The sequence below is a fragment of the Apteryx rowi genome, unplaced genomic scaffold (genome assembly GCF_003343035.1).
Source record: "Apteryx rowi isolate R43461 unplaced genomic scaffold, aptRow1 scaffold_49, whole genome shotgun sequence".
In the NCBI taxonomy this organism is placed as follows: Eukaryota; Metazoa; Chordata; class Aves; order Apterygiformes; family Apterygidae; genus Apteryx; species Apteryx rowi.
In genome coordinates this window covers 1,031,418-1,058,429 of record NW_020450749.1, presented here as the reverse complement: position 1 = coordinate 1,058,429, position 27,012 = coordinate 1,031,418, and the positions used below count along the sequence as shown (strand labels likewise).

The 27,012-nt window shown below is 41.6% G+C and overlaps 1 protein-coding gene across 18 annotated transcripts in view; it reads left to right on the top strand.

The window, feature by feature from the left end:
- Nucleotides 1-27,012, top strand: part of SERGEF (secretion regulating guanine nucleotide exchange factor) — a 159,818-nt gene that overhangs the window by 60,092 nt on the left and 72,714 nt on the right. The window contains exons 10-11 of one of the 18 annotated variants that reach the window (XM_026078922.1): nt 462-564; nt 5,683-5,751. The exons of 16 other annotated variants lie outside the window; for them this stretch is intronic. In XM_026078922.1, the coding sequence (XP_025934707.1) occupies nt 462-564; nt 5,683-5,708 (129 nt within the window). In that variant the 3' untranslated portion in view covers nt 5,709-5,751. Of the gene's footprint in view, nt 1-461; nt 565-5,682; nt 5,752-27,012 lie in introns of those variants that run through there. One more of the 18 variants, XM_026078935.1, reaches the window with a different exon arrangement.

The following is a 27,012-nucleotide window of genomic DNA, read 5'->3' as shown; positions in this document are numbered from 1 at the left end:
TAAGGATCCTTGCTTGTCTGAAGAAGTTCCCTTCATTTTTGTTCTTTCTCAGACTTATGTATATGAACCTTTAAACTCAAAGCTATTTTTTTTTGCCTGAATTACTTTTGACACATTAAGTTGGCTTGATCCAGAAATAACTGTGCTAAAAGTACTGCTTTTGTTTCTCACGTATTTCTTTTTAGTCTCTTAATGCCTGTACTTTTTACTTTGTGTTTGAATTAAAGGCCTCACAATGAATTCTGTGGAAAAACAGCATGATATATGCCCAAGAGTCTGACTGTTCTTTGAAGTCTGCGAGATGGCTACAAGGGAACTTTTGCATTCTTTGCAAGACCAGTGCTGTTGCCATGTTGCGCGTGGTTCTGTCTTTGGCATGAAATCACTTGGCGTTTGAAGAGTTGTTTCACAAACCACCCAGGGCGTCAGGCTTTTGCTGCTAGTCACCTTTGTTGTTGCAGCCTTATTGCAGGGTGTACGCCTGGTGTTTGCTTCCGCTGTCGTTTCCACCTGGAGAAGAGGATAAGGAGCAGAGCTGCGCTAGGTGCAGGTTCTTGGTGGCAGGTAAAGCATTACAGCGGGGGTCTTGGGTATCTTCTGCAGAGGGTAGGATGAAAATGTGACTGGGATAGAATCAGTGCAGGGAAAGGTTACAAAATAAAGTGTGAGGAGTCCAGGTCCAATAAGCGATGCAGATCGCTGGGACTGAACACAAGAATTCCATTTTCCGAGTTCTCTGTTTATAACAATTTGAAATAAGTCTTCCTTCATTTATTTGTATTCCCACAATGGCTTGCGTGATCTATGCAGGATCTTCTCGTGCAGGTACTGCACAAATGCAAACAAAAATACTGTTTTTCAGGGGTGTGTACAGCCAAGTATAATACAAGAGATGCTTGCCAGCAGGACACAGGAGAACAGGAAGAAAACTACAGCAGTGTCATCTAGCATGGTTTGTAGTTGATTTGAAGTGTCAGTTATTGCTGTTCCCCTCCCCCCCATTTGTAGGTATTGTAATAGTGGCAAAACTTCAGGAAAAGATTTCTGATGTTTAAGTGTATGTAGGATGTTTATAAAGAGGAAAAGAAAATGTTTTAGTTCAAACATGGATGGGTGGATAGAAGAAGGGACTGACTCCTGTGTGTTGGGAGCAAGTGGCAAAGTACTGAGGTGGCTGGCTCGCTGCCAGCTGAAGGTACCATCCTGTGGTTTTGACTAGGACTCTGCTTTACTGAAGACTTGGGGAGTGATGGAGCAGTGTCAGCACTGCTTCCAGATATGCAATGCCCCAGTTGTTGGTTGTTTCGGTGCCGGCAGTGCAGATGGTGACTGTGTTGTGTGCTCTGAAGCCAGTTAGAAATCGGAGCAGCGCTAAGCACATGGGGAATGCAGCACATGTAGCTGTAGAGGCATCTCATCAGTTCAGTGGCAGGCAGTGTAAGGGTGCCACAGTGGAGTAAGATAGTTTGAAATATTTGAAAACGTTTGAGGTTCTTAAAAGACAAAGACGATATAGAAGGACCTTTCCGAATGCAACTTGCTGTGGGACCTGTAATTCCCCATGATACCTATTAATTTGAATTGCTGCGCAAGAAGTCAGCGGAGTGAGAAAGTGTAAAGTTGCCAGCTTTTCATTTGTGAGGAAGTCTAGCACTGAGAAGGAAGCCTCTTGCAGGTTTGCAAGCTTTCCAGCCTTCTCTGGGGAACTTTGTAACCAGAGAGTTAGTGCACTCTGTAACATCATTGAAAAGTATCCATAACAAATTAAGGTGTGTGTAGGAATTGTGGAGATGGGCAAAGGAAAAAGGAGTACCTTAGGAATTACACTAGTTATTTAAAAACTTTTAAATGGATAGTTACCCATCTAGAAAAGGTAAATCTTGGTGGCTGCAGTTGTGACTTGATTTCACATTGAGTCAAAGTTGACACAAGTGCTGTGATGCTAGACAAGCTTGCAGAGAGCTCTGGATATCTTTGCAGTGTGTATAAGGTACTTTTGAGAGGCATAACACTGGCAGGATTTATAAACTTTTCTGGTGCTGACAAAAGAGTCATTCATTCCTTTTCCAAGGTGAAGTCCAAAAATAAGCACCTAAATTTATGATAAATAGCCTATGCATTAGATGTTGTCAAGGGCTCTTGAGTTAAACATGCTTGAAGTTTCTAGGCCAGCCTGCTTTTTGAGATGTGATATGCCAAGATAGAGTAGGAAGACTTTGAGAACTGAGTTGCACTTATTCCTTCTTGCAATCACAGAGCTGAGTGGATCTGTAGAACTGTCTCCTTTCACCACCAGCCCCTCTTTGAATCTACTCCCTGATAAGTGTTAGATACAGAAGGGAAAAAAAAATAGTTGGAGGAACTGTTTCATTTCATGTCCCCCAAACGCTTGCATGTCTGGGTTAATTTTCCTCGTGTTGTGACAGTAATACTGCAGCTGTGCAGAAGCAGACGGTGGTTGGGAGCTTCTCTGGCAGCTTGCTTTCATGTCTGTAGCTCAGCTTGTTTAATACATGTAAAATTCTGCGGAAAATGATCTGGGCACAAGGACGTGGGCTTTTGTGTTGCTGCTGTTCCAGAAAGGGAACCGCAGGTTTTCCAGTGGCAGTGTTATTAGAAGCTATGGCTATAAAAAGCCTTCTCTAGAGGATTTTCTTTTGAAACCTGCCAGACTTTTCTGCTGAGTTGCATGTTAAGTATGTTTTTATCAGTGAGTATCAGATGGTAAACTTTTGCTCGTATGGTTGGATTGCTGGTAAGTCCTGCCCACCTTTGTATGGGGCTGACAGGATAACAAGGTTAGATGCCATGCTTCACTACGCTGTCCTCAGCCAGAAATTGAGAAATGAAATGGCAACAGAGTTTTAAGATTAAGGCACCTTGAATTCTCTTTAAGAGATTTCATATCCCAAGTCAGTGTTCAGAAATCTGACACCCCTGAGCAGGGGTAGGTCTGTGTTGCACGAATATGCTGCGAGTCTGTGTTGCTGGGTGGCAGGAAACTTGCTCTCTGCTGGGAAGGCTCATCTATATCTCTGCTCCTTGAGGAAGCAATTTTGAAATCAAAGCATAACTTGCATCTAGGAGAACTTGGAGTCATAGCATTAAGGTCCTTCCAAAAAGTGACAAACTTGAGACCATCCAGTGGCGGAAGTAAAAAAAAGTCCTGTTTGAATAAGGAGCATTTGTCTTTGAAAGCTAGCATGGCTATTGAGTAACCATTATGGTTTGTGTTGCATGGCTTGCTAAATGTTATGTTATACAAGTAACACTTCTAGTGCCTTCCCTAGATGAAAGAAAGGTGGAGTTTCTAAATGTGGGCCTCCCTGTCTCACTACCAGCTTCCTTTGTTTCCTAAAAGAGAGGACGACTTAGCAAGCTACAAAGTCCCTTATTAGGTTTTTGTGCTGTGTTCTTCTAAAGATACCGTCACCTGTCCTCTGATGTTTGAAACTAGTGCGTGCTGCTCAAGATGGTAGGTAAGCTGACTGGGCGGTATCCCCAGCTGTGCTGCAGTCCCCTTCGGCTCTCTCAGGAGCCGGAGGGCAACGCTGCTGCCCTCGGGGAGGCCTCTGGCGCACAAAGCGAGGGGACTCGGAGCCTGCTCCAGGGCATGCCCGCGTGCGTTGCGGCCCTAGGAGAGGAGGGGTGCGAGAAGCAGTGTAAACCAGCTCGTGCCGAGCTCCAGACTGCCTGAGCTGGGGTGTGCTGAGGTGAGCTGGCTGGAGGCAAGCCAGGTGCAGCGTGGAAGCTGTGGGGCTCTGAGGGCTCCCAAGTGCTGGCCCAGAGCTGCACTAATGCAGCGCGGGTTTCTGGGCTGGGTCTGCCCTGTGTCCGTTCCCCCCAGAGCGTGGCTCAGCCTGCACCTCTCTGTGCGAGCCTGCTGCGTGGCTGCTGCTAGCACCCAAACTAGCTAGTTTAAAGATAGCTTGGATATTGTGCTCTATGCAGTCACCGCGGTGTCTGCATTGCAGATATTCCCAGGGTTATGCTGCGGCGTTTGGCCTTTGCATCCCGGGATTTGGAGGGTGCACAAGTGGCATAAAGCTGTGCTGGAGCTGCAGTTTTTGCTCTGCACCTCTGAGAGAGCCAAGATAGAATCTCTTCTTACCCCCAAAAAGCTGTGGAGAACCAAAACTGGATGAGAAACCGAACAACCAAGTGCATCCTGAGAATGCAGATATTAGGACAAATGTTAGAACTAGTGTTTTATGTCACTAAACTATTTATAGCATAGTCAAGATGTCTCCAAAGAGAGCAATACTATATCACCAACATTTGATAGTGGTGCTCTGAATAGAGAACAGCATGCAAGACAGTACAGATGGCTGACAGACTGCAGCAAATTCCAGCTAATGAAGAAATGCAGTATGTTTGTTTACATGCAAGTTGAAACAGTTGGCTGTTAAAATTGGTTTTAAATCCAGCTCTGAGCTGTGTAAACATAGATCACCCATATGTAACTAATAATACTAAAATACGTTTTACATTAAAAAAAAAAAAAGAAAGAGAAAAAGCTTCCCCTTCAACTGTATTGCTGCAGTTTGATAACTTGGCTGTTATGCATTCAATGAGCTTCAGTCCCTGTACAAATTAATGCTGCAAGAAGCAAGGATAGCTTACCGAATAAATTTATGAATAGCCTCAAACCATGAATGTGTATCCATGAGATGTAGATTTTATGACTAGTTTTAGGAAAAGAGGTAAGATTTTGGTAAATTTGCAATACCCTGGCCATAATTCGAAAGGAAGAAACAATGAAGAGTCAGGCATTCTGCTGAAGTGCATCCCATGGATCAGGTTATAATTTTGCTAGCAATTTCAGTTTGAGATCAGTGGGAGAAATGGCTGATTCCTGGATTTGAACAGTGAATTTCTGATTGTAGTAGTTGTCCCCCTGTCTCTTTAAAAAGTGGCATTTTTTGGGTCAGCAAATCTGTTGTTACTTAATATTAGCACAGTGATGCTGTACAGTAAGAATACTGCAATCTCTTGTGTATCAGGGAGAGAGACGGACACAGAAGGAATAAAATGAGGAATTATTAGTATATGCTTTTCTGTAATGCATTTCCTAAGCGCATGATTTGCTTGCCAGAGTATTTCTGAGAATAAGTCCATTTTACTAGGGCAGCATTCACCTGGTTTGCTACCATGTTTAGAAATGTTATGCATATTAGAGAGCTGTTAACATTCTGGAGCATGTTTCAGGAAGATGTTTCAAATGTAACTTGTTTGCCTGTGCCCTGCTGGTGGGGATTTAGAACACATTTGCCTCTGAGGGTTACCAGAAAATGCAGATGCAGCTTGCTGTGCGGTAGTGGGCAGCCCTTCAGTTGCTCTGCGGTTGACCATGGCGGGTTTGGTACCGGGAGTTGTCCATTGGTGTCCTGGCGGGGAAGTGGTAAACAAATGGGTTGATATTTTCGTTCTTTACCATAACTTTTAAAATCTTGCAGTGCAAATAATGCACTGCATTATCAAAGCATTGTATGAGTGCAGAAAATGAGAGGAGTCACTTAGTTGTGTGGTGTTCACTTTAAGAAGTATGTACATGCTTGTCTATGCAAACGGCAATACTTGCATGTGGACTGTATATATAGACCATGAAGTCCTCCGTCTGATATATATACACCCGTACATGCATGCACTTTATGCTGCTGAGGTGGGTTTTTCTCTTCACAGATTGTAGTATGATGGACAGCTGCTGATTCATGGAGGAAAACAACCCTCCTGCCAAGAACTGGAAATTTGCCATGATGCTAAATGATCTGAGATCCCACTCCCAGGGGCATGTGTGGATTTGCAAATGAACCAATAGAGTCAGCCTGCTAAACACAGTAATATTGAAAGTAACCATTGAAACCAATGTTTCTTTTTGTGGTTTTTCTCTCACTCTGACTTCATGCTCTGGGACTAAGAAGCAATTTAATGAATGCATCTTACGTTACATCCCCTAAAGTGCTTTCTTGATTTGCCAGGTATCTATTAGTTATGTAGTTTTCTGTGTAAACCAGAATCCATTCTACTTTTACTGCCAGATGTTCAAGCAGGAGCAATTCAGATTAGTGTGTTGGATTCCTAGAGAGCTTTTTGTTTGTTTATTTATTTATTTAACAGCAGCAACAAATGCTTGTGAGAGGAAAACGGAACATAGCAAGACTCAGTGAATGTTTGGATGCTGCTATTGAGAATATCCAAGTTCATATAGAAAAAGCAAATAAAAGTCTCTATCTCCTGAAAAGATGCAAACTTTTATGGTCCTGGACATAAAACATTGGGTCATAAAAACAGACTTTATAGGTTATTCTGTAACTGTGTAGTGAAGGTTTTTGTTATGTGCTTATGAAACACTTGTCACTGGAATGAACTGGTGCTGTATGGTAATTCCCTCATGTACTCCCAGGCTTTGCTGTGTATTCTTTTACTTTAAGATGAAGAGGTGAAGTTAGAGAAGTGACCTGCTGAGACCCAGATCTAGTTTTGTGCTCCATGGTTTCTCATGATAAGCTAAAGTCAAAGAAGATGTTAAATTTAATCCTAAGGAAAAAACTGTCTAGGGAATTTCCACCTTGCCAAGCTCAACCCATCTGTGCACCGGGATTGCCCCAAACATGTTCCTACCATCTCCTTATTCAATAACAAGGCAGCACTATAATCTCTTGGTTTTGTTGTTGAGGCTCGTGCATAGGTAGCAACGAAGAGGCTATGTAGCCTGGGATTTCACTTCTTCTAAATACCTTCTTTGTTTGCCAGGTATCTGAGAGGTACGATAGATCTTTCACAAACAACTGTCCTAGCTGTGTTCTCCCTGGAGAGTCCTGTTTGAATTTTGTCTGCCTGTGTCAAGCTTAAATGTGAAATACTCGGTGTGAGCGAAGAGTGCGTTATCTAGCCTGAGGTTGAGGACTGTAGTGTAAGAGGTAGGTTGGTTGTTATTGGCATCGTCATTGGCCACCAAAGGATAAAAGGTAAAATCTACTGCAGATTTAAAGTGTTGAGTTTCTTCCATATTCTTGCAGCTGCTAGTTTAAGGACTATGCTTTATGTAAGCTATGCTCCTTGCAGAGATCCTCAGCTGTAGAAATGTAGGTCTGGACTGCATCTTCCATCTGAAGATGAGGTCATCCTTAGGTCAAAGTAATGAGTGATGAAATGTAATTACCTTGTACATTATTATAATGACTCATATATTTATAGGTGCCTGTGGTATGAAATTTGGCTGAATTGCGCATTCTGATGGATGTTTAATTTTGTTTTCTCTTGCTGTTGGCTGGCATTGCCTCACTTAATGGATAATCAGTCTAGTTGTTGCAGAGATTTTACATAAGCACTTTGGGGTCCATTTTTTGGAATCTTTAGTTGATTCAGTAAATTAGAGTGATTATGATAGTACAAATAAAAACCACTGTCAGTTTACATGACATGTGCCAAGCTACAAGAAATTTTTGGTAATATTTCTTGCTCTCCAGCCAGACTGGCCATATTACATGTGCATAAAAAAAGCTCCTGCGAAAGAACCAATTTGTGATTGGTTGTCCATGGTGTACGCCATGATTGCTGCATGAATAACTGTTCCTTGTGCTTTCTCCCTTGCGTAAAATCCTCTCTAAAAGATCCGTACCTCTAATTCATTCCTCATGCCAAAGTGCCTGTCTGTTACCAACCATTTGATGTTGCTATACTTCTGTTTTTTTCTTTTCTTTGAATTATCATCAGTGCTAAACATAAGTGTGTGCTGGTTTTAGTGTGTGTGGTTTTTTTGTTTGTTTTGTTTTTTGTTTAATTCAGTGTTTCTAATCATGGGGTGAGTAATATAGAATGTTTTGGTAACTGTTGTGATCAATTCCTAGATCTTGTTTTTCATAAGGACCTGAGTTTTGCAAGCAAAAAAAAAATTCCACTAACTAGAAACAACGACTTGCCAAAGAGAGCAAGACCCTCACGTGTGTCGTATTTGAGTTTCTTCAATACTAAAAATGCTCTCAGCCCACTTGACGTGCATGTGATGTGCCTGTGTTGGCCATCTTCACTGCAGAAATCTACAGTTAACAGAGGTGCTCAGGAAGGAGATACAGATATGTAGTATGCTACACTACAAGCATAAAATGTATGGGCTTGGAAATTGGATTTTTTTAACTGAGGTCCAGATTATGGCCATTTGTTAAATTATTCCTCTGTGAAGGAAGGGAGATGACTGGCTGTTTTTGTTTGCTTCCAGATAAATGGGCTCTGATCAACCTCTGAGTACTTGGTCACAGCGTAATCCAAAAAATTAGATCTTAAACTTGGAGCCAGCAGAGTCTTCACTGTCTGGTATAACGGTGAATGTCCTGAAGCAAATTTTGTCCTCGTGCTTGTATGTGCAAGGAAAAGCTGAAGTTAATGGCAGGTGGTGGTTGTCTGAGGGAGGAATTTGGTCCCAGTGCATGTAGGAAAATAATTTTAACAGCTGTAATGAGATTAAGTTCAGTTTTACTGGCCATTAAGATGTGGAGCCCTTCTCTAGTGAGAAATACATGAAGGTGGGAGTAATTGTGACAGATTTCAAGTGGCACAGGCTCTAGGAGTCATTAGGTAGTCTGGGGAAAAGGTACTAGCTCTGATGGCTTTTTCCTTTCGCAGACCTTGAGTAGAAAAGATCTTTTGGATTTACTCTATGTCTAGCAGATTTACTAGGTTAAAAAAAAAGGCACCTTTAATCTCCCGGGAACACTTTTTTGTTGTTGTTGCATTTGACTTAAACTGAAGTTATTTTCATAAACTTAATTAGGCTTGGTTGATACAGTACTTTTCCACTGAATTTACTAGGAGCTTGTGAGTGTGTTGTAACGAGCTGCACTGCAGGCTGCAGTATCTGATTGTCATGCCAGGAGCATCACTAGCGTAGAGCTAAATAGAGATTGGTGAGGAAAGTGGGTCAGGAGCAGGCCTACTGTACCTGCAGAGACTGCAGCGCGCGGCAGCAGGGACCAGAGCGCCCACGGCATGGCACTGTCTTACAAAACATGGAGAGGGAGACTGGATGAGGATGTGCTTAGACGCTAGGCATGTCTGGGAGTGGAAGATGCTGCTGCTTTTATTCTCCCTTCTCTCCCCCTGAAGTCCACTCCCACAGCCCACGTTTGTTTTGCCAGGTGATTTTAGCAGTGCCAGTTTTACTTTGTTGCTTTCCCTGCCTTTCAAAATGCCCACAAAACGTTCTTTCACCACCTGAGGTCAAAACCTTCCTGCCCTGTAAAGCAGGGTGCTAGAGATGTGCTTGCTGTTTCATGTGAGACGGTGTTGGCTTTGAATGTTGCTGAGGCGTCTGAGGCCTTTCATACGGTTTTCGCATTTCAGATGTAGATGTAGGAGAGAAGATGGCATATAATAAACTGCTCCATGCACCTTGGTGGAGTTGTTTAAAAAGGCCTGAGTATAGCTGGCTTCGCTTGCAAACACTGTCTTGCTGGAGGTGACATTCAGAATAAAATTACAGTACAAACAAAGAAAAGGGGAGCAATAAAAAACAAAGCATCTCCAAGCAGCCAGTGGGACCTGCCAAAACTGCGTGAAAAATGAAAACTACACAGATTGAATGATAAACACCAAAGGAAAAAAAATCCTAAAAGAGTAGTTATAAGAATTTTTCCTCGGTTGTAAGAGGAAATGGTGAAATGAACCATAAAAGATCATTTCTAAAGTTCTGTTTCTTCTGCCTTCTGTCTTTGTTTCTGTGCAACTCAATTACTGTGGGTCTGAATAGTCCATCTTATGTCTTTTGGTGTACTATATGGTTATCTGTGTCCTGACCGTAAGTGGAGATCTAAAGCAGGGGACATTAATAGAAGAACCAAATGCATTTTTTATCCTTAAGCATGGTTATTTTCATTATAACTGGTTTATGTGAAAAGGTGAGGAAAAAAAACCCAAATTGTATTTGGTTTACATGAAACTTGCATTTTGTTTTATTGAGATTTGCTTTGGTCCCAAACCAAAGAGTGAAAAGGAAAGCAGAAAGGGAGTCATTTGTCCTTTTTTCATTTGGGAAGAGTCTGCCCTAAAAGGGAAAATGTTTCAGGAACCTTTCAGAGTATGGCTCCATTATTAATAGGCAAAAAGGAAGCTGGATTGGTTTGAGGCCTTCAGAGTTCAGGTGCCAAAGCCTGCAAGGTTTTTTTGTCCTCATCTCCCACTGAAGTCAGAAATGGCGTTAGATGAAGGGTGCAAATCCAAAAGCTTGTTGACTTAAGTGGAAGGATTGCCATTAAAATTGCCAGGTTAAAATCAAAAAAGGAAGTGGAAGAAGTTAGCTGGTGACTTGCCACCTTGTCCTAGACTTTGAGTCTGTGAGATGTGTTGAAAGAGGGCGACGGGACACCCACAGCTATTCTGTGCTAAGAAAAGCACACCAGTGTCAAGAGTGAAAAGTACGGGATGTCAGAGTGCTAAGAAAAGGATGCGTCTCCCACCTGAGCCTCATGTCAAAACAGAAGGTGGTGCTGATGTTTGAGTTGCCTTGCTGAAGTGAAATACAGCACTGAAATGCTGCTGATTCATTGATTAGTTCTGTTTCTTGCTGTGTGGTGGTGAAAGCAGAATGTACTAAACAAGAGGGATAGGTTTCTCACTGCAGCGCTGGACTGGACCACATGTATGGCAACTGGCAGTCATTTGACAAGGCAGTGATCGCGACCAGGTATCTTAGATCTACTTTGGCAAATCTTGAATTGTTATACAGAAGTAATATAGCCACTTCAGAACAGCATGAGGACAGGACAGTGATTATGATGCTAGTGTGGAACTTGGGCAACTGTTTCCCTTTTCTGCCACTAACTCTGTCTCATTGTGATTGTAGGCAAATCAGGTAGTTAAATGGAGTGCGCAGACCACTGAAGAGTTGGTAATCTTATTTTGAGATGCATGGGGAAGACTTATCTCCCACTGAAAAACACCTTTGAAAAAGACTTTGGTTTATAAGCAACTTGGATACTTTTTAAAAAGACAAACAAACAAAAAAAACCCCTCAATGCCTCAATTTTCAATCTGTATATGTGAATGAGGATACTAATGACATTTCAAGGGCAAGTTAAGAGAATAAATGCCTCAGGCTGAGATGCCTTCAGTTACTGCAGTGTCATGGACAAGTTTAGGGAGCTGAATATATCAAAAAGTCATGGACTCCAGTGGCATTAGTTTTATGTCTAAACCTTGGAGCAGTTCTACTGTGATAATTCATCACAGTAATCTAAATAAAAAAACACTCCCTTCCTGACCATGGTCATTGCAGATAAATCCTGTGAACTTCCCAGTGCAGATTTCTGAAACAGGCAATGTTGTATATCATTGCTGCTGTTCAGAATCAGATGCTCAGAGAATTGGTGAAATGTCTCATGGTTAACATTCTGCCCTGTTTTTACATATTGCATGAAACAGATTTTTCTAACCTGTCCAATTCTGCATTTATACAGTGCTGGAAGCTATTCCAGCTCACAAGCCTTGAAACAGAGTGAGCATAAACACACAACAGAGAGGTAAGGAAGTGCTTGCTGACTGTGGCGATGACAGCATTCCTGGCTTCCACTCCAAAATGAAATGACTTCACCTTCAGAAGAAAATGTACAGCCTGTTCCACAGGCCCTGGACAAGATCATGTAGTGCCTTACATGCTGCTTATGCTTAAATGATAAGTGAAGATGTTGCTAAGTTATCCACTCTTATTCTCTTAGTTCTGGCTTTGTTTTGATTCTAATCATAGATATAGAGCTAACGTGGTAACCAAAGGAGCAGGTGAGTCTGTTGTCTTTGCCTGCTTTCTGAACTTTGGCTGTTTGTCCTACCTTGTTCCTGAGGCCTGCAGTCATGTCACGCGTTAAGTAGAGTTCCTCCAGAGAAGCATTTTGCTATATCAGTTATGAAATTCTGGCTTAGTCAAGCTCTTTTGAACAGATCTTTTGTTTAAAATAGTGGTGCTATAATGAAAGGCTCCCAAACCCGATCGCCCTTGTGCAGTGCATTGCGACAGTCCGGATGGGAATGAAACAGGTAGTAGCCCAGACTTTTAAAACTCTGGCTTAAAACATCCTCCTTTGCACTGTTTTAGACAGTGGGGGAAGCCAATTTTTAACAACACTGCTTGTCTTGCAATTTCCACTTATCATTGTTCTTAAAAATAGGCTATATAAGCTCCTAGATATGTTATTTAACTGGGTTGTTTTAATTGGACCTCAAAACAAAAAAAATCTTACACTTTGACTCTTCATCACTCTGGAGAAACGTCCCTTGCCAATACTGCAGGCAGACCCGTGGAGAGGTTCTTCATGAACCTTTTTGGCCTCTCAAGAAGGTGTGCTCACGGAAGTGAATGGCCTGCTTGTCCTGTGCGGTCCGGACAGCTGGTGAACGTTGCAGGCTAGATCCACTCCCTGACGAAGAAAGACTTTTGTACAAATCCCTTTTTCCTTCCTATGTCAGACAGGAACTCTTGTTCGAAACTGCTGTATTAGACTGTATTGGCAGTACTTGATCTTTGTTTGGTTTGGACACTATTTTCATACATAGATGGCTTCCGCAGGTAGTGGGTAGTTGCAAGGTGATTTGTTCTGTATTGTCAGACTACGTTTTCCCTTGTGCCCAGTATGCTACCACTTCTGATTGCTTGACTTCAAATTCCTTAATATCCTTGTCATTATTCTCTCTTTTAAATTCTACTACACTTATGCTCAGCCCTGGTGCTATAAATACATGAGTAGGAGTGGCAGACTTCTGTTATAAACTGTAATTTCTTTTCCTTATATTTTGCTTTTAGGCTGCGTATTAGAATAATGAGGAATACTGTCTTACATAGGCTGAAGGTGAACGACTTCTAAACATCCCAAAACTTTGGTCAGAATTTCAGTGAGGAGGAGGAGGAAATCAGGAGCTACTTCTTTTCTTCACTCAGAAAAGAATTTCTAATATACCCAGATTAAAATTCTATTGTTAGTTTAACATATAAATCCATGGTTTTGAAGTTTTGCATTTACTGTTAATATTCTGCAGTATTTGAAATAAGGTAAAGCTATTCTTGTTCTTCTAATTGGAAAACACAACAGGCGTCCTTTCAGATTGAGTTTCTTCTGCAGAGGTGTTGATTATAAAGTGAGATTTTTTTTTCTTACACATTTTATTTAGATTTTTCTTAAACTTGCTGTGGTAAGACCATTATAAATGTACATAGTAAAAGCAATAAAAGGCTACTTTCTTCCCCTTCTCCCACCCCTGCCAAAAACTAGTTTCTGCCTCCATTTGATTTTTACCTTATCTCCTTCCAGTCTTATTAAAGATGTCTTCCATTATAAGAGGTAGTTTATCTTCTCTGTACTAAACCATAATTCAAAATCTAGGTCAGTATCTGTGATCTTTTTTAAAAAACAATAGCAATAACAAAGTTAATACTTAGCTGTATTTTGCTTCTTTAACATCAGTTTCTTCTGGGGCTCTTTGCTATTCTCATATTTTCTGAATTTTGTTTTATACTCAGCTCACTTTTGAGGATGTGCAAAAACTTTCAGTTGGACAAAGAACTGGAAACAAGAAAAGGTCTTTTAAAGAAGAGTTGTTGATGACTATTTTTCAATTTTTGGTTTTTGCAAATAACTCATTGAAATGCATTAAACAACTTATGTTTTTCTTGGAGGTAGAACATCAACTGGGAGTAGCTTAGGAGTAGGTGGAGGTGGGGGATCTTGGGAAGGTACTTGGGACAGGGGGACGCGGGAGGTTGCTGCCCTTGATGTAGACTGGAGCTGCAAGCCGGTTGCAAGCCTTGATCAAAACAGTTGATGAGCTTTGAAAAGGGGCATTTGTTTTGGTTATGTTTATTTTGTAGAAGGCTGATGAAAGAGCCTTACACTTAATCACTTCCATCTCTCTGGTAAATGAGTTGTTGAAAAGGTTTAAAATGTTTCATTCTTCCAATAAAAAAGCTATTATGCAGCAATTAATTATGTCCTTCTGAATGGACAGTGAGTGAATTGCTCCTGATCTGTATAGGTTCTCCTTTGGTGATCACATTTGCACTGGCCAAGTGCCTCAGATTGAGTTGTCCGAGGAGCGGTGCTGCTGGCATTTTACAGCTACGGAGCTGAGGTGCCAGCTCCGATGGTTTGCCTGAGCTACRTCTGGCCTCTGGCTGATCTGGTTCGCTGACCAGCCAGTCCCAGGCGCTTTCTGTTGGATCATCCTTCCCCGCTGCATGAAGCTCAGCTCCTTCGATGCCGGAGGGAATTTGGTCTCACTAGAGCGTTCCAAGAACGAAGCTCTCTTGAAGTGAAGTTATCTTTGTAGTATGTGAATACCAGTCTGATTTATCCCAGGAGAGCCTCGAGTGGTGAGGTGTAGTCTTGTTATGCAGCTCTGAGGGCTGGAAATCCCTCGCAGAACCTACTTGGAAAGGCAGCTGGAGAAGCACAAATTTACATCTCTTGAAAGAAAGAAAACAGTTAATTCTTTCCCCACAGACTAGATGGAGAGAGGTTTCTTAAAGTAGTTGATGTTTTGTGTCCTTTTTCTAGTGCTACTTCTGAGATTTGGTTATGCTGCTGTGTATGTAAAGTGTTTTCATGGGCACAGGAAAAATGTGATTAGTCCAGTTTTCTTAATTCAAACTGGAGACCTCTACCGAAATTAATTGTGTAACAGGAACAGTTGTTCAGGCGATAGCCTCTCATTTAGAAAGCGAACGGTGGCTTTGCACAGTGGAGGATCCAGCGCAGCCTTGTTTTAATTGTTGCAGGAGTTGCTTGTCGTGTGCTTGACTGCTCCTCCGGGTGGGATGGTAAGATCCATTTCGCAATATCCTTTATTAACAGAGGTCAAGAAATGTGAAGGTTTTCTACAACTCATCAGAGCTAACTCCCCCCCCCCCCCCCCCCCCGCAACTGTCAAGGAGATTTGGATGCCTAATTGAGTCTCTGCAACCCTCTGTAGCAGGAAATTTCCAGACTGTCTCCTAGTGAGGACCGCAGCTCTGTCTTTTCTAATGCAACTCCCTGGTGTGGTGTGACCACCGCTTGGTTATATTTACACACTATATTTACACAATTGGTGTTGAAATTGTCTACAGTTTGTCGTAACTACATGTTCCTGAAAAACATTTTTGTCTTTATAATGTGGCAAGGCATAAATTTAGAAACATGCCTGTTTATTTCTCCCTTTTGGATGCTGTAGCATGAAAATGCTTTTCATGACATGGAAGAAGTTAAAACTTCTGAAATCTTTCTGTTAGTCTTTTCTGTGTCCTGTTAGCAATTGGCAAAACAGTTCTGTCTTGCCATATGACTGTGCAGGGAGTTGCTTCTGCAGCTCTCCAGTCGGAAGAGATTACAGGCCAAAAACTTGAAAAGGCCAAAGTTTAAAACTTCTTCCTTATTTAAGTAAAAAGAACTGATGATGATTTTTTTGTGGCTGGTGTTTGTTTTTTGTAGAAGTCCTTATTTTATATATTTTTAAAATTCTTTATGGGAGGAACAATTGATTGCAACTTTATTATTTGTCAGAGGAAAAAAAAAATTCTTGCATCTCAGGGGAAAAAAAAAGGAAGTGACTGTTTCTTTATCTGAAAAATTCAAGAGCCCAGATGAAATAAGGCAAAGCAACTCACCAATGTAGTTCAACTTTGTAAATTCTCCAAATAGTTTGATAACCAAAGTCTTTAAGGCATGTGATGCACTACATACTCTGTCTTTCAGTTATGTTCATCAAAGAATAAGTGTCTGTTTAAAAATCTTTTTTTTCTTTTTGGTATATTCTTTTGAGGTGATAGCTGGTATTAGAAACATAAGTCTCTTGTTGCAGAGAAAGAGACTAGCAGAAACCTGCTGTATGCCTTTATTTAAAGGTAGCAATTTTCACAAGAACAACCCAAAGATTAAAGAACGTTTCACTACAAATATTGCTGTTTTCCTGTACTGTGAGATGACCGTACATCCGCTTGCAAGCAGCTCCTGTCAGGCGGTTTTGCTGGATGCGTTAAGAGGCAATGTCCCTGGTAAACTTGTGGAGTGTCTTTGCTCTCCCCTGCGTTGTGGTCAGCGCATGGCTCCACGCAGGCGCGTTCAGGACAGATCCAAAAAGGATGTCTGAGCCGAGCAATTCTCTGTGCGAAGCGTCATCTGGAAGTAACCTTGGCAGAAAGTGAGAAGCTTTACTGAAAAATGTTGCTGTGATGCCGTTGCTAGGGAAACGGTGGCTGGTGTGTGTGCGCGCACTGTACGCGCTTAGCCCCGGCTGCCTGTAGATGCTGCAGCGGCAACAAGCATCGCCTTCGAAAGGTCCTTCCCCCCTGTTTGGCAGGTTTGAGGATGCCCAGGCTAACAAGGTCTGCCTCGTCAAACCCATCTTTCCTCTTGTGTTTCGGTTGCTACTAGTTTAGGCATCCCTCTTGCTTAGTAAGATGGAGCTGTGCTGCAAGCAGAAGGGAAGCCCGAGGTCTCGGGGCAGAGCAGTGTCCCTGTAGTGGTGATGCAGGGCGGGCGGCAGGCGGCGAACATCAGGGCAGATCCTGCTGCCTGCTCTGCGGAGGGAGAGCTGCCCGTTAGCTGTGGCACGGGGGGAGCGGTGATGAGCAGTGGAGGAAGGCTGGACAGCCCCAAGTCCCCTCCTGCAATTTTACCTGGAAAAGGTCATCTTGTCTTTGCTCACCTGGTCCGTGAAGCAAACCGTGACGTGCGTGCTTGTGCCCTGGGCTGGCCGGGCGTTAGGAGCAGGTGGCTGAGGGGGCACTGCTGTTGTGGCATTGAACAGGCCTGAGTGGCAAAAAATTTAAGCGATGTGAAAGTGGAAAAGTGTTTTCTGTAGCTAATGAAAATGTATTAGGTGGCCAAAATGAATTTCAAGTTTGGCGCATACTCTTTCCGCCTTTGCACCCTCTTACTGTGGAGGCCTGCAGACGACGTAGTTTCGTAAGCCCTTCTTGACAGCTAACGAACATGTCCTCCTCCGTAAGCAAACGGGAAGGAGCCGTATGCCTCAGTTGGATGCGAGTTCTCTGGAGTTCACCAGGGCTTTAAAAAGTCTTTATGAATCAAGAAGGCCCCAGCTTTTGCTGCTGGCTAGTGGGTTAATGCTGCTGAGGCCTCAAATAAGGCTGGGTATATTTTTATCTGTAGGTTATCCGAGCGAGGCGCGAGGGTGACGTGAGGAGATGCAAGCGATGTGCCAGACAATGAAGCTGTGCTTGGACAGCAGCTGAATGGGAGCCAGGGAAATCATTTCAATGCACTGCCTAGCTCCTCCGTTTTTCCCCTCCAAGAAAATCTTTTGTTATCCAAGTATATTTTTAGTCTTTTTTTTGTTGTTTGTTTGTTTTTGTTTTTTTTAATCTGGTTGACATTTCATTCATGTTTGTGTGGAGTGCATTGTTCCTTCGGTTTTCAAGAGACTGGCTGCAGAGATGGAAACAATTTCCTTAATTGCTGAGGCTGAGGTGAATGTTGTTGCCCTTCCTGCTGACCTGAAAGCACCTTTTTTCTTCAGGTGGCCTTATGAACAGTTTGGCCTTTGTTTCTTATCCTCCTTTTTAGTCAAGAAGGAGCCTGTGTTGAGAAGCGTGTGGAAAATTTCCTTTAAAAATGATTTTAAAAAGCATAGTTTGTGCACTCTATAGATGACAGTTGTATACTGAATTTATGCTTTTTAAAGGTGCAGCATAATTTAGTGCTTCTTCTTATTTCTATTTGCTTTAAAATTAGCAGTGCCTTCTGTATTCAGGAAGCTCCAGAATAGATTCTTAACTTCTAAGTATGGGCTTATGTATGTTCCTAATGATAAATTTAGGGATAGGATAAATATTCCCCTCTGTATGGGTAAGTTAGCAGTTGTAATCTGCTTTCTCCTGCATATGAGATTGTTGGCCTTTAGTAAGGGATTGACAAAGGGAAAAATAGAGGAAAAAAAATATAGATAGAGTTTTAAAAAGGCATCCTAGTTTTTCAAAGTAGGAGGGGAAGAGAGATGCTTAGCACTCCCCTTTCTTTTCAGTCCTAGACCCTTTCCAGTTATAGAGGATCTCCTCCCCCATATAGACTACAAAGCAATATCAGCCAGGAAAGCTTGCAGGATATTTTGCTGCCCTGCTTTCACTTATAAGTGATCTCAGACACATATGCACATATTCCTTGCCCCTATCTTTTTTTCCCTATTACACCTTAGCTTAGTGCTTCCTCTGCTTGTAGCCTGCAGTCCTTACCAAGGTATGATATATTTGTCCTTCATGTCCAAATACCTGTGGGCACACACTGAAAGAAAAAAGTAGGAAAGAACAGAGGTGAAAGGAAAGGATGAATGGAAAAATCAAAAGTAGTCCAGAAAAAGAAGAAAATGTATGAATATGCCTTAAGTATGTTAAAGATTATTGCCTCTGTGGTATTTGCAGTTGCTTTGGGCACAAGTAATGTGAAGAATTCAGTAATGAATGTATGTCCAGAGCCTGCCTGCATATATGATGAGTGATACTTAGAAGTTACAGAATGTTTTAATCCTTCGAGCTAGAAAAGGGGTTATTTCTATCTCAAGCAACAGTCTTGCAAAATATTCATTTGAGAAACTGGAAAGAGATGTAAGCTCTTAAAAAAAAAAAAAAGGGGGGGGGGATTCAGGCTTTCCTATAATTACAATACGTGCATGCTGTATGCAAAGATGACAAAGGTGCAGTGTTAGAAGTCAGATTTGATGCAAATAAAAATGGATGTGTTAAAATGTAGTAGGAATTTATTCACAGGTAAAATGCCTTTTCTTGGATAATGTAACATTCAAGAATAAGGTTTCATCCAGATATTTTTCTCAGGGTGTGCGGTTCTAAAAGTACTGTGACTAACCCAGCTCTTTCTTATCTAGTAAGTACTACAATGTTTTAGTACTAGGTTGAAAAGGCAGGTTGTTCACAGCTGCCATCCCAGGGTTCAGCTGGGCAGTTAGTTGGGAGTGAAGTGATACTGTGTGTTTTGAAAGACTTCAGATATTTTTATGATGAAATCTGCCATAGAATATATTGCTCCAGTATATTGAAATAGCTGGAAAATTAGGTTTTGTTCTTTTTTCACTTCCTAAGTACAGTGGTCACATGCATTTGCAGTCATCGGGAGGGACGTGCTTCGGTTCCCAGTGTCATTTGAAAGTGTAAGAGCAGGGCAGCCACACCATATAGATGTCACCTCTCTGAAGGAGAAATGGCTTGTGTGTAGAGCGGATAGCAGAGAGGCTGGACAGCACAGTGGAGTTTGAGCCCTTGTGCGTGGTGGAGGTTAAGGAGAAGATGCCCTTGAGCTAGTGCTCCGCGTCCAGGAGTGGGACGTTGACCAGAGTGCTCTCACAAGTCAGGCTGGCAAACCCTCTCCCTTTGGCTGTTGGCAAACCCTGGCACTCACCGTATTTGCCAACACTTAAAGAGTACGCGTGTAGGTGTGAATAGGGACACTGTGCCTTGTTCACAGGTTGCTTGAGTGGTAGTTTTCAGTCTTTGCCATGTGATGACCCGTGTTACGAGAGTGAAGCACTCTTGATGTCCCTGGCCTGAGAATTCAAGGCAGATGAGGTGGTTATAGCTGTTGTGCAGAGACACCTCAGTTTTATTGCGTCTGAGAATATCTGGAAAGAGGTTTCCTTTTTGTTATACTTGCTCTTAGCTATGCTGCTTGTGTAGTAATAAGCTAAATGAGTTCAACGGATTTCTAAAAGGTACTGAAATGGGGAGAAACGCTGCCTCTCCACTTCCCTCTGAAGAGCCACACCATTTTGGATTCCAAATGCATGAGGGGTGTGTGTGTTTAGTAATAAGTGGTGAAGTCTGGAGGGCTGCTGACTTTAATTTATCCTGCAGTGGTGTTCATCTGTGCAGAAATGCAGCTACTTTAATAACAGATGTTAAATCTCTGTACTTCAGAGTTCCTATGATTTCATATTCCATTGAGTGGCATAGACTATGGGATCACATTATGCTGGAATTTTAAAGCCACATATTATTTAAGGAACACTTCATAAATTAAAAAGGAAAACAGATTTTGTAAAGGGTTTTCAGATCAGTGCATTTCACAGTGGCTTTCTGGATGTATTGAGTAAAGAATGTGTCCTTGCCTTTAGGAGTCATTTTCAAGTGCTGACTTTTTTTTTTTAGTGAGTATATAGCACTGCTCAAAGTGTTGTTTGAGAGATTGTCTTGTCTATCTTGATTCCTCTGCGCTGCTATATTGCGGAGAGACCCTGTGAGAACTAAAGCAAAGATGTGATTCAACAAGGGTAGGATGGGAGTTAATGCAAGAAGTCACCGGTAGTATCTCTGCCCTCCCTGCCTCTTGTTGTGTTTAGCTGCCTCGCTTGCAGGCTGAGGTGTGCATCCAAGAATGAAGTACTCTTCTTTAGGCCACAGTGCAACAACATGTTTCGGCATGAAACCTTAGGGGGAATAGTTGCGTGACTGGAGTGTCAGCACCTCTGGCTACAGTTTCTTTAGGAAGAATCAAGTAGACACACAGGAGTGGAAGGGGCATTTTATTATTAAAAACTGCATTACCTGTTTCTTGGCAGTTAACAGGGTGGAAATAAGAAGGCTTGTATCCTTAAGGGGTGTCCAATGGGAGGAGGGGGAAAACCTAAACCAAAATATAAAATAAGGCGCTGACTGCAGCCTGTCATGAACCACCATACTGTAGAATGACCAGCTCCATCTAMTAAGGATAGGCAGAGGCCCACAATATTGTGGATGAGTTTGCTCTGATGACAGATATGGAAGACTACATTCTGTCAGTACTAAAACATCTTGAGTATATCCACTGGCAAAACATCAAACCCTGGCAAGGCAAGTTTTACATTAGTAATAATTCCTATTCTGTATTTGGGGAAAAGGTGGAAATACCATACAATGATATGATTCATTTCCCTGTACCAGCACTTATTCACCCTCTAAAGGGAGAATTTTAAAATTATCAAGGCTGGAACATGTCCATCAGAGTTGGCCAAAGTGCTTTCCAGGTTGTTGATGTTTCAGAACATCAGGGCGGTTTCAGAAGACTGGATGAAAGACAGTGCCCTGCCAGTATTTTAAAAGGTTGAATAAGATGACTCAAGTAATTATAGGCCTGTCAGCCTGATATTTGCCTTGGCCAAAATAATGGCATAGCTGACATGGGTTTTGTTCAATAAAGATTTAAGGGATGATAATGTAGTTGCTTGCAGTCGGTATGTGGCTATGGAAAATAGATCTTGTCAAACTAATGTGATACCTGTTGTTTTATGAGATGAAAGTTTGATTGATAAATGTGTCAATGTCAAATGCTGATTTACAATACTTAGATTTGTCAGACATTTGACTAGACAGTGTATGACATTTTGATTAGGAAATATTGTAAAGATACAAAATAAAGATGGCATATGTTAAAAGAATTAAAAAGCTATTACCGAATGGCTTTGAAAGGTTCCTGAAATATCACTGTAAATAGAAGTCTTGATAAAGCGTGTTATTCTCATGGAGTCACTAGTGTAAATTAATCTGTACTGTTTGATTACTTCAGGAGGGCAGACACTAGCCAGATCAATGTTGGCGCATGTAAGATCATAGATGTAGGAGCGAGAATGCAGGTCACCATGACCAGAGGAGGGATTCTCTGCTGTGCAGGAGCAGCACTGAAAGATGGGGCGTCTGGGGTGGGCATCAGCTGAGTGTGAGCTTGTGGTGCTATGCTGGGGCCCCAAAGGGTTAATTCCTTTCCCGGGTGTCCGAAGGAAAGAGCCCTCGGAAGGGAGGTGTACTGGGCGCTAGCCTTTGCTGCTGTTGTATTGTGTCCAGTATGGGATTGATTAGAGCAATTCAAGAATAGCATGAAGAAATAGCTTGAAACCTGTGAAAAATATGAAAATATTGGAAAAAACTTGCACTGGAATATGAAAGGCCTCATCATTTAGCCTCAGAAAGACAAGGACTACCTTAATTTCTATTGATAAGTAACTAATGGAGGAATAGATATGAAGGGCTGTTCTTTTAAGGTAGAACAACAGGACTAAATGAGAAGTAGACTAATAAAGGGAGCTTATACTTACAATGAGGACAATCAGCCCCTGAAACAAGTTGTTTAAAGTCTTTTTTTTTTTAATAGCTGGAAATAGCTAAATCAAAATATCCAATATAAAAACTGTCTATTTTCTAGGTGAACAAGTTTTCTTCATATTAGAAAACCAAAAGATCTGCAACTCTCATCTCCACTGGATGATGTTATGGTAGACTTCCAGTTGATCAGCATTCCCCGTGCATTGTAGTGAGACCCTTAATAACATCTAGTGTGTAAGGCAAACCAGCTGTTGTCCTTGCTTTGGCAATGGAAGTTGTCTTACCATGTCTTTAGCTCTACTAAAAAGTGTAACGCAGCTATGGAGGTCATGACTGGTAACAACGTATTGGTTGCTTCTTCCATTCCAAGCTGTTCCCCTCCTGGGAACAGGGCTGGCGTAGCCTATCCTAGCGCTGCAGTTCCTGCTGAGCACAGTCTCTTCAGTCCTAGCAGGGTGAAACCCACGTGGGCTTTGCAGCGTTAGGTGCTATGTGGAGTTGTGGTGAACTGAACTGAGGTCTTGTTCCTGGAATGAAGAAGAGTCCTCTTACTCATATTAGATAACTAGGACTTTCTATAAGGCTTGATTTTTTTGAAATATTAGTGTGCTGTTATTAATGTCTCCGCTGTTTCTAGGGATAAATAATCTGGTCGTCGGCAGGTCAGGGCTCTTCGTAACACTTTTCTATTGTTTTTGCTAGGCCAAGATATCTGGTCTCTCTTTTAATGGTCATTTCTCCTTTTTTGCTTTTTACCACTGATGGGATGTATCAGGATGGAGCTGTAAAATGTAATTGGTCTGTATGAGAAGATGACCATATCACCTTTATCTCTAAACCATCCTATGTCTTTTTGAGTTGCTCTTGTACACTGAACAGAGATCTCTAGTGAGCAGTTCACAATGATATGAAATACTTCTCCTAAGAGGTTCCAGCTAATTTAGAATCTATCTGTGCATGTGAGCAGTTTAAATGATCTTTTTAGTATCCAGAAAGATCTATTATACTCTACCTGCCCACACTAAATTTTATCTGTCTTGGTCTTGCCCATTTGTCGAATTTTATTAGGTCCTTCTTGAGCTTTGATTCACTCTCAGCACTCCTTAATTTCAGGCTCTCTAAATGAGTTTGTGTTGCAGAACCTTCCCTCTCCATCCCACTTTCTTTGTAGGCTGTGTTGCAGTATCTGTAATGTCCTGTACACCTTACAAGGGACTCCACTAGATTGAAAGTATGATCCCTCCTCAAAAAGAAACAAATGAGGATTGTCACATTTTAAATTCTGCATATTTGCAGACAATGTGCAAGTGGATGTATTAAATGAAAACTTTTTAAAATTAATCCTATAAAAGCCATTTTTTTTATTCTTGAATATGTAGGTCTGTGTGGCAGTATTTGGAAATTAAAGGGAGAAATAATTTTTGGGCATAAATTTTTTGCTGTGCAATGCAGCCCATCCATAACTGTAACGGAGAGATGAGAATAAGATTGTGGCAAGTAGGAGTTCACAGATGAATATATTTACTAGGGTTCATGCCAATCTGGCATTGTCATATGGTTGTGCTATAATAGGATTAATCACTTAGTTCTGAAAAAATGTAAAGATGTGGATTTTATGTGGACTTAGTCTCTGCTTAAAATTTAAGAACTTGTTGCCTTGTGAATTTTGTTAGCATTCCACAAAGAAGAAAAATATTTACCGTACTTGGACTTTGCCAAAATGCCACTTTTGGCTTTGAATTCTGCTATCATTACACAGTGCTTGGGAAATTGGGGGTTTGTGTTTCTCAGACTGCTGGTGTGCTGTTTAATTTAGTTTAAGAATAAGTTATCTCCTTGTTTGTTAGGCTGTAGTGGAAATCCCCTGCTTGCGGGAGTGGGCTCCCTGGAACAAGTGTGTTCTCAGTTTCTTACAGTTCCCAGGCTGAAGTCTGTTTATACTGTACCTGGTCAGAGCCTTTACCACTTGTAGCTGTTGAATTGTTGACAGTATCTCATCTGCTGCCRCCTTAAGAAAGCATTTACTCCTGAGGAATAAAGCCGTGTTTTTTGGCGTATGTAGGCATCAAAAGATTGAGCTGTGAGTGCTTGGTCCTTCCTTGGCATCAGCTGCAGATGATGGCTATTGGATGGTATCCATTCTCAGTAATCTCCATGACTGAATTATTGCATGAGGTTTGGAGGAGAAAATGTTTTGTTTTGTTTTCCTGTAGGCATTGATCACAGCATGTATAAGCAAATTCTGTGGATAAACTATTATGAATGTAGTTGGTCTTGTTAAAGCCCTCTTTCCACAATTAGCCTTGAATGGTATCATAGTGATTTATTCCATTCTTTCAAACCTCCAAAGTCTTACTGTTATGTTTAGAAACAGGTCATAAGAAAAATTGTCCGCTGACATCAATTAAAAGACCAGCCACTACCTCCTTTGGCTTGTGAGGTGGGACATGCTTCTGAATTTCCTCTGCCCCAGCAGTGTTTTGGTTGCCTGGCAGGACTGGGAATGGTTGAAGCTGAGGGAGCTGCCATGGTCCCAGAGAAAACAAGAGAAGAAATGGCCATTTGAAACTGGTGCATGAGTACAGGGGCGAAACAATCATGCCTCGAAGACAGCAAAGACTGGAAGAGAGAGTAAGGGGTGGATATTGTGCGGGAGAGGTGGTTAGTGCATATAGAAATGTCTTGTAATTAAGCAGCTGCTAGATCAGACTAAACAGTGGAATGGATGTGTGTTTTTTACAGAGCAATGCAGCAGATACCGATAAACGTGAGCAGCTGGGGTCTGTTGGTGGGCTGCCTGGGCAGACTGGGGTCAGCCAGCTGCACTGCTTTTTCCAGGGCTGCAAAATGCGTGTGTGTCCTGACCTCCCTTCAGTGGCGCAACAGCAAGGGTTTGTGACTGTTTTGCTTAAGACTACGGTCAGAATATACTTTATCAGAAAGTTGTCCATTAGCTTGAGAAAACAGCTTTAGAAGAAAAGTAGACAGGGAAAAAAAAACATGTTCAAGTTGAAACTTTGTGGATTTTATGATAATTCAGCTTTTTAATAAATATGCCTTTCTATCAGCTGTGTAGTCACTTCAGAGATTTTTTTTCCCCTAATTGTCCCTTTGTGACTTGCATTAAGGTTCAGTCTTTATTATCTGAATCATTACAAACAGTATCCTTATTTACCCAGAAGAGCTTTTGTATTCGTCTTTGCATTGGAGTCTTAGCAAGGTTACGTTTTATTTATTTCCAGTGAGTTTGCTGCAGGGAGCTAGTCTGTTAAGTGCTGCAGAAGCAGAGAATCCAACATTCAAGAGCAGACAGTTACATGACACCCTGAAGGCGTAAGCACCATTTATTTGGAGAGGTAAAGGACTGGACAGTCAGCAGAATTCATGGCTTGATGTACTTATACAAGGCTAACCCTTGTGGGAGCTGCATGCCTGCAGCTTTGCTGGAACATAAATGAACCAAGAAAATTCTCTCCTCAAGTTGAGTTATCTGGTGTGTGAAACTTTTCATGTCTTCCCCCTAGATGTTTATTTGGACATATTTTAGGGAGATTTCCTGATCTGCTTTTTTGACTTAATATTAAGCCAGTGATAACATTTTCCAATTGTTTTCAAGTGTGTGTGTGTTTGGGGTTCTGGGGGAAAGAAGGAGAGAGGAGAGATGGTGAGGGTTGTACTGAAAATGAGGCAAAGATTTGCATTCCTGAACATCTAATGGTTGTCTTAAATGTGTTTCTGAAAGGTGCTGGGTCCAGTGAAGTGTGCTTCAAATGAAACTGCACATCAGTGGTTCTGTACTTCCAGTGACCTGCTCATTTCTTTCCAAGGACATGAGATGTTTTGGAGATTTTGTTCTTTTCGTTCTCTGCAGTGGCAGTGTATTTGTGTATGGCCAGTTTATTCAAGGCTCACTGAGGTCAACAGGGCTAGTAGCACAGGAAAGGTCAGTCCACTTGTGCAGGAGAGCTTCCCTGAACATTTAGCAATTTCCCTGGCTATTAGTCCCCCCATGTCCTAGCATTGGTGCTGAAAAACTGAGGCATTCAACATTCCCTAAGAAGCTTAGATTTACTGCTGGAAGAAGCAAAAAAACTTCAACACTTTGAGTAAGATTCCTTAATGACACTGTGATAATATCCTCCTGATAATACTGGTTGGTGTTTTGGATGCAATTTCTAATGAAGGATACTGTAGGTGAAAAACATATAAGGAAGAAAATACTGTAAGGAGGTTCCAAAAACCACATGCTAGACAACAGTCACAAATCCAGACCTCTCACTGATGGGGACAGTTCTGTCGGGGCACTATGGTCAGACAGGGCTAATCAAGTTACAGCTTCTGTCTTGAGGAAGCATGGCCCACCCGGAGCTGTGCTAGCAGCACTTATCTCCATTAAGAGGGTCTTTTAGGGACAGTGTCTGCCTGTTCTGTAGAATACCCAAACAAGTCAATTCTTTGAGGGTATAAACGTTAAAAAAAAAACAAAAACAAAAAAAACCTTTCAGTTCTGTGGAATCACCAAGTATTTGTGGTACTGTACAACCTGCAGGCTCTGTGCGCTGAGTTCTCTGCATTTTTTTAGTATGTAGAAGATTTGGAGTGATATTGCACTCCCCCCAACTGGTGTTACTGCAAACAAAGTGCCCACAATATGTACATTTGATTGATCTGTAATTCTCTCCAGCATCGCTGAAATATTCCAGAGTATATTCCAAATAGATTAAAAATAACAGACACTTTTGCCACAAGGAAAGAGATGTAAAGCCTGGATTCTTCTCAGAAGCTTAAATTTGCAGTTACACATCCATAAGAGGACCTTGGAAATAGATGTTTAAGCAGAAGGGCGTTTTTTGTTTTTGTTTTTTTTTGCCAAATAACACTTGCTGTCATGACTTGATTCTGAGCATTTAATATGTTGGATAATGATGTGTACTTTGACAGAATGCTTGCCTGCA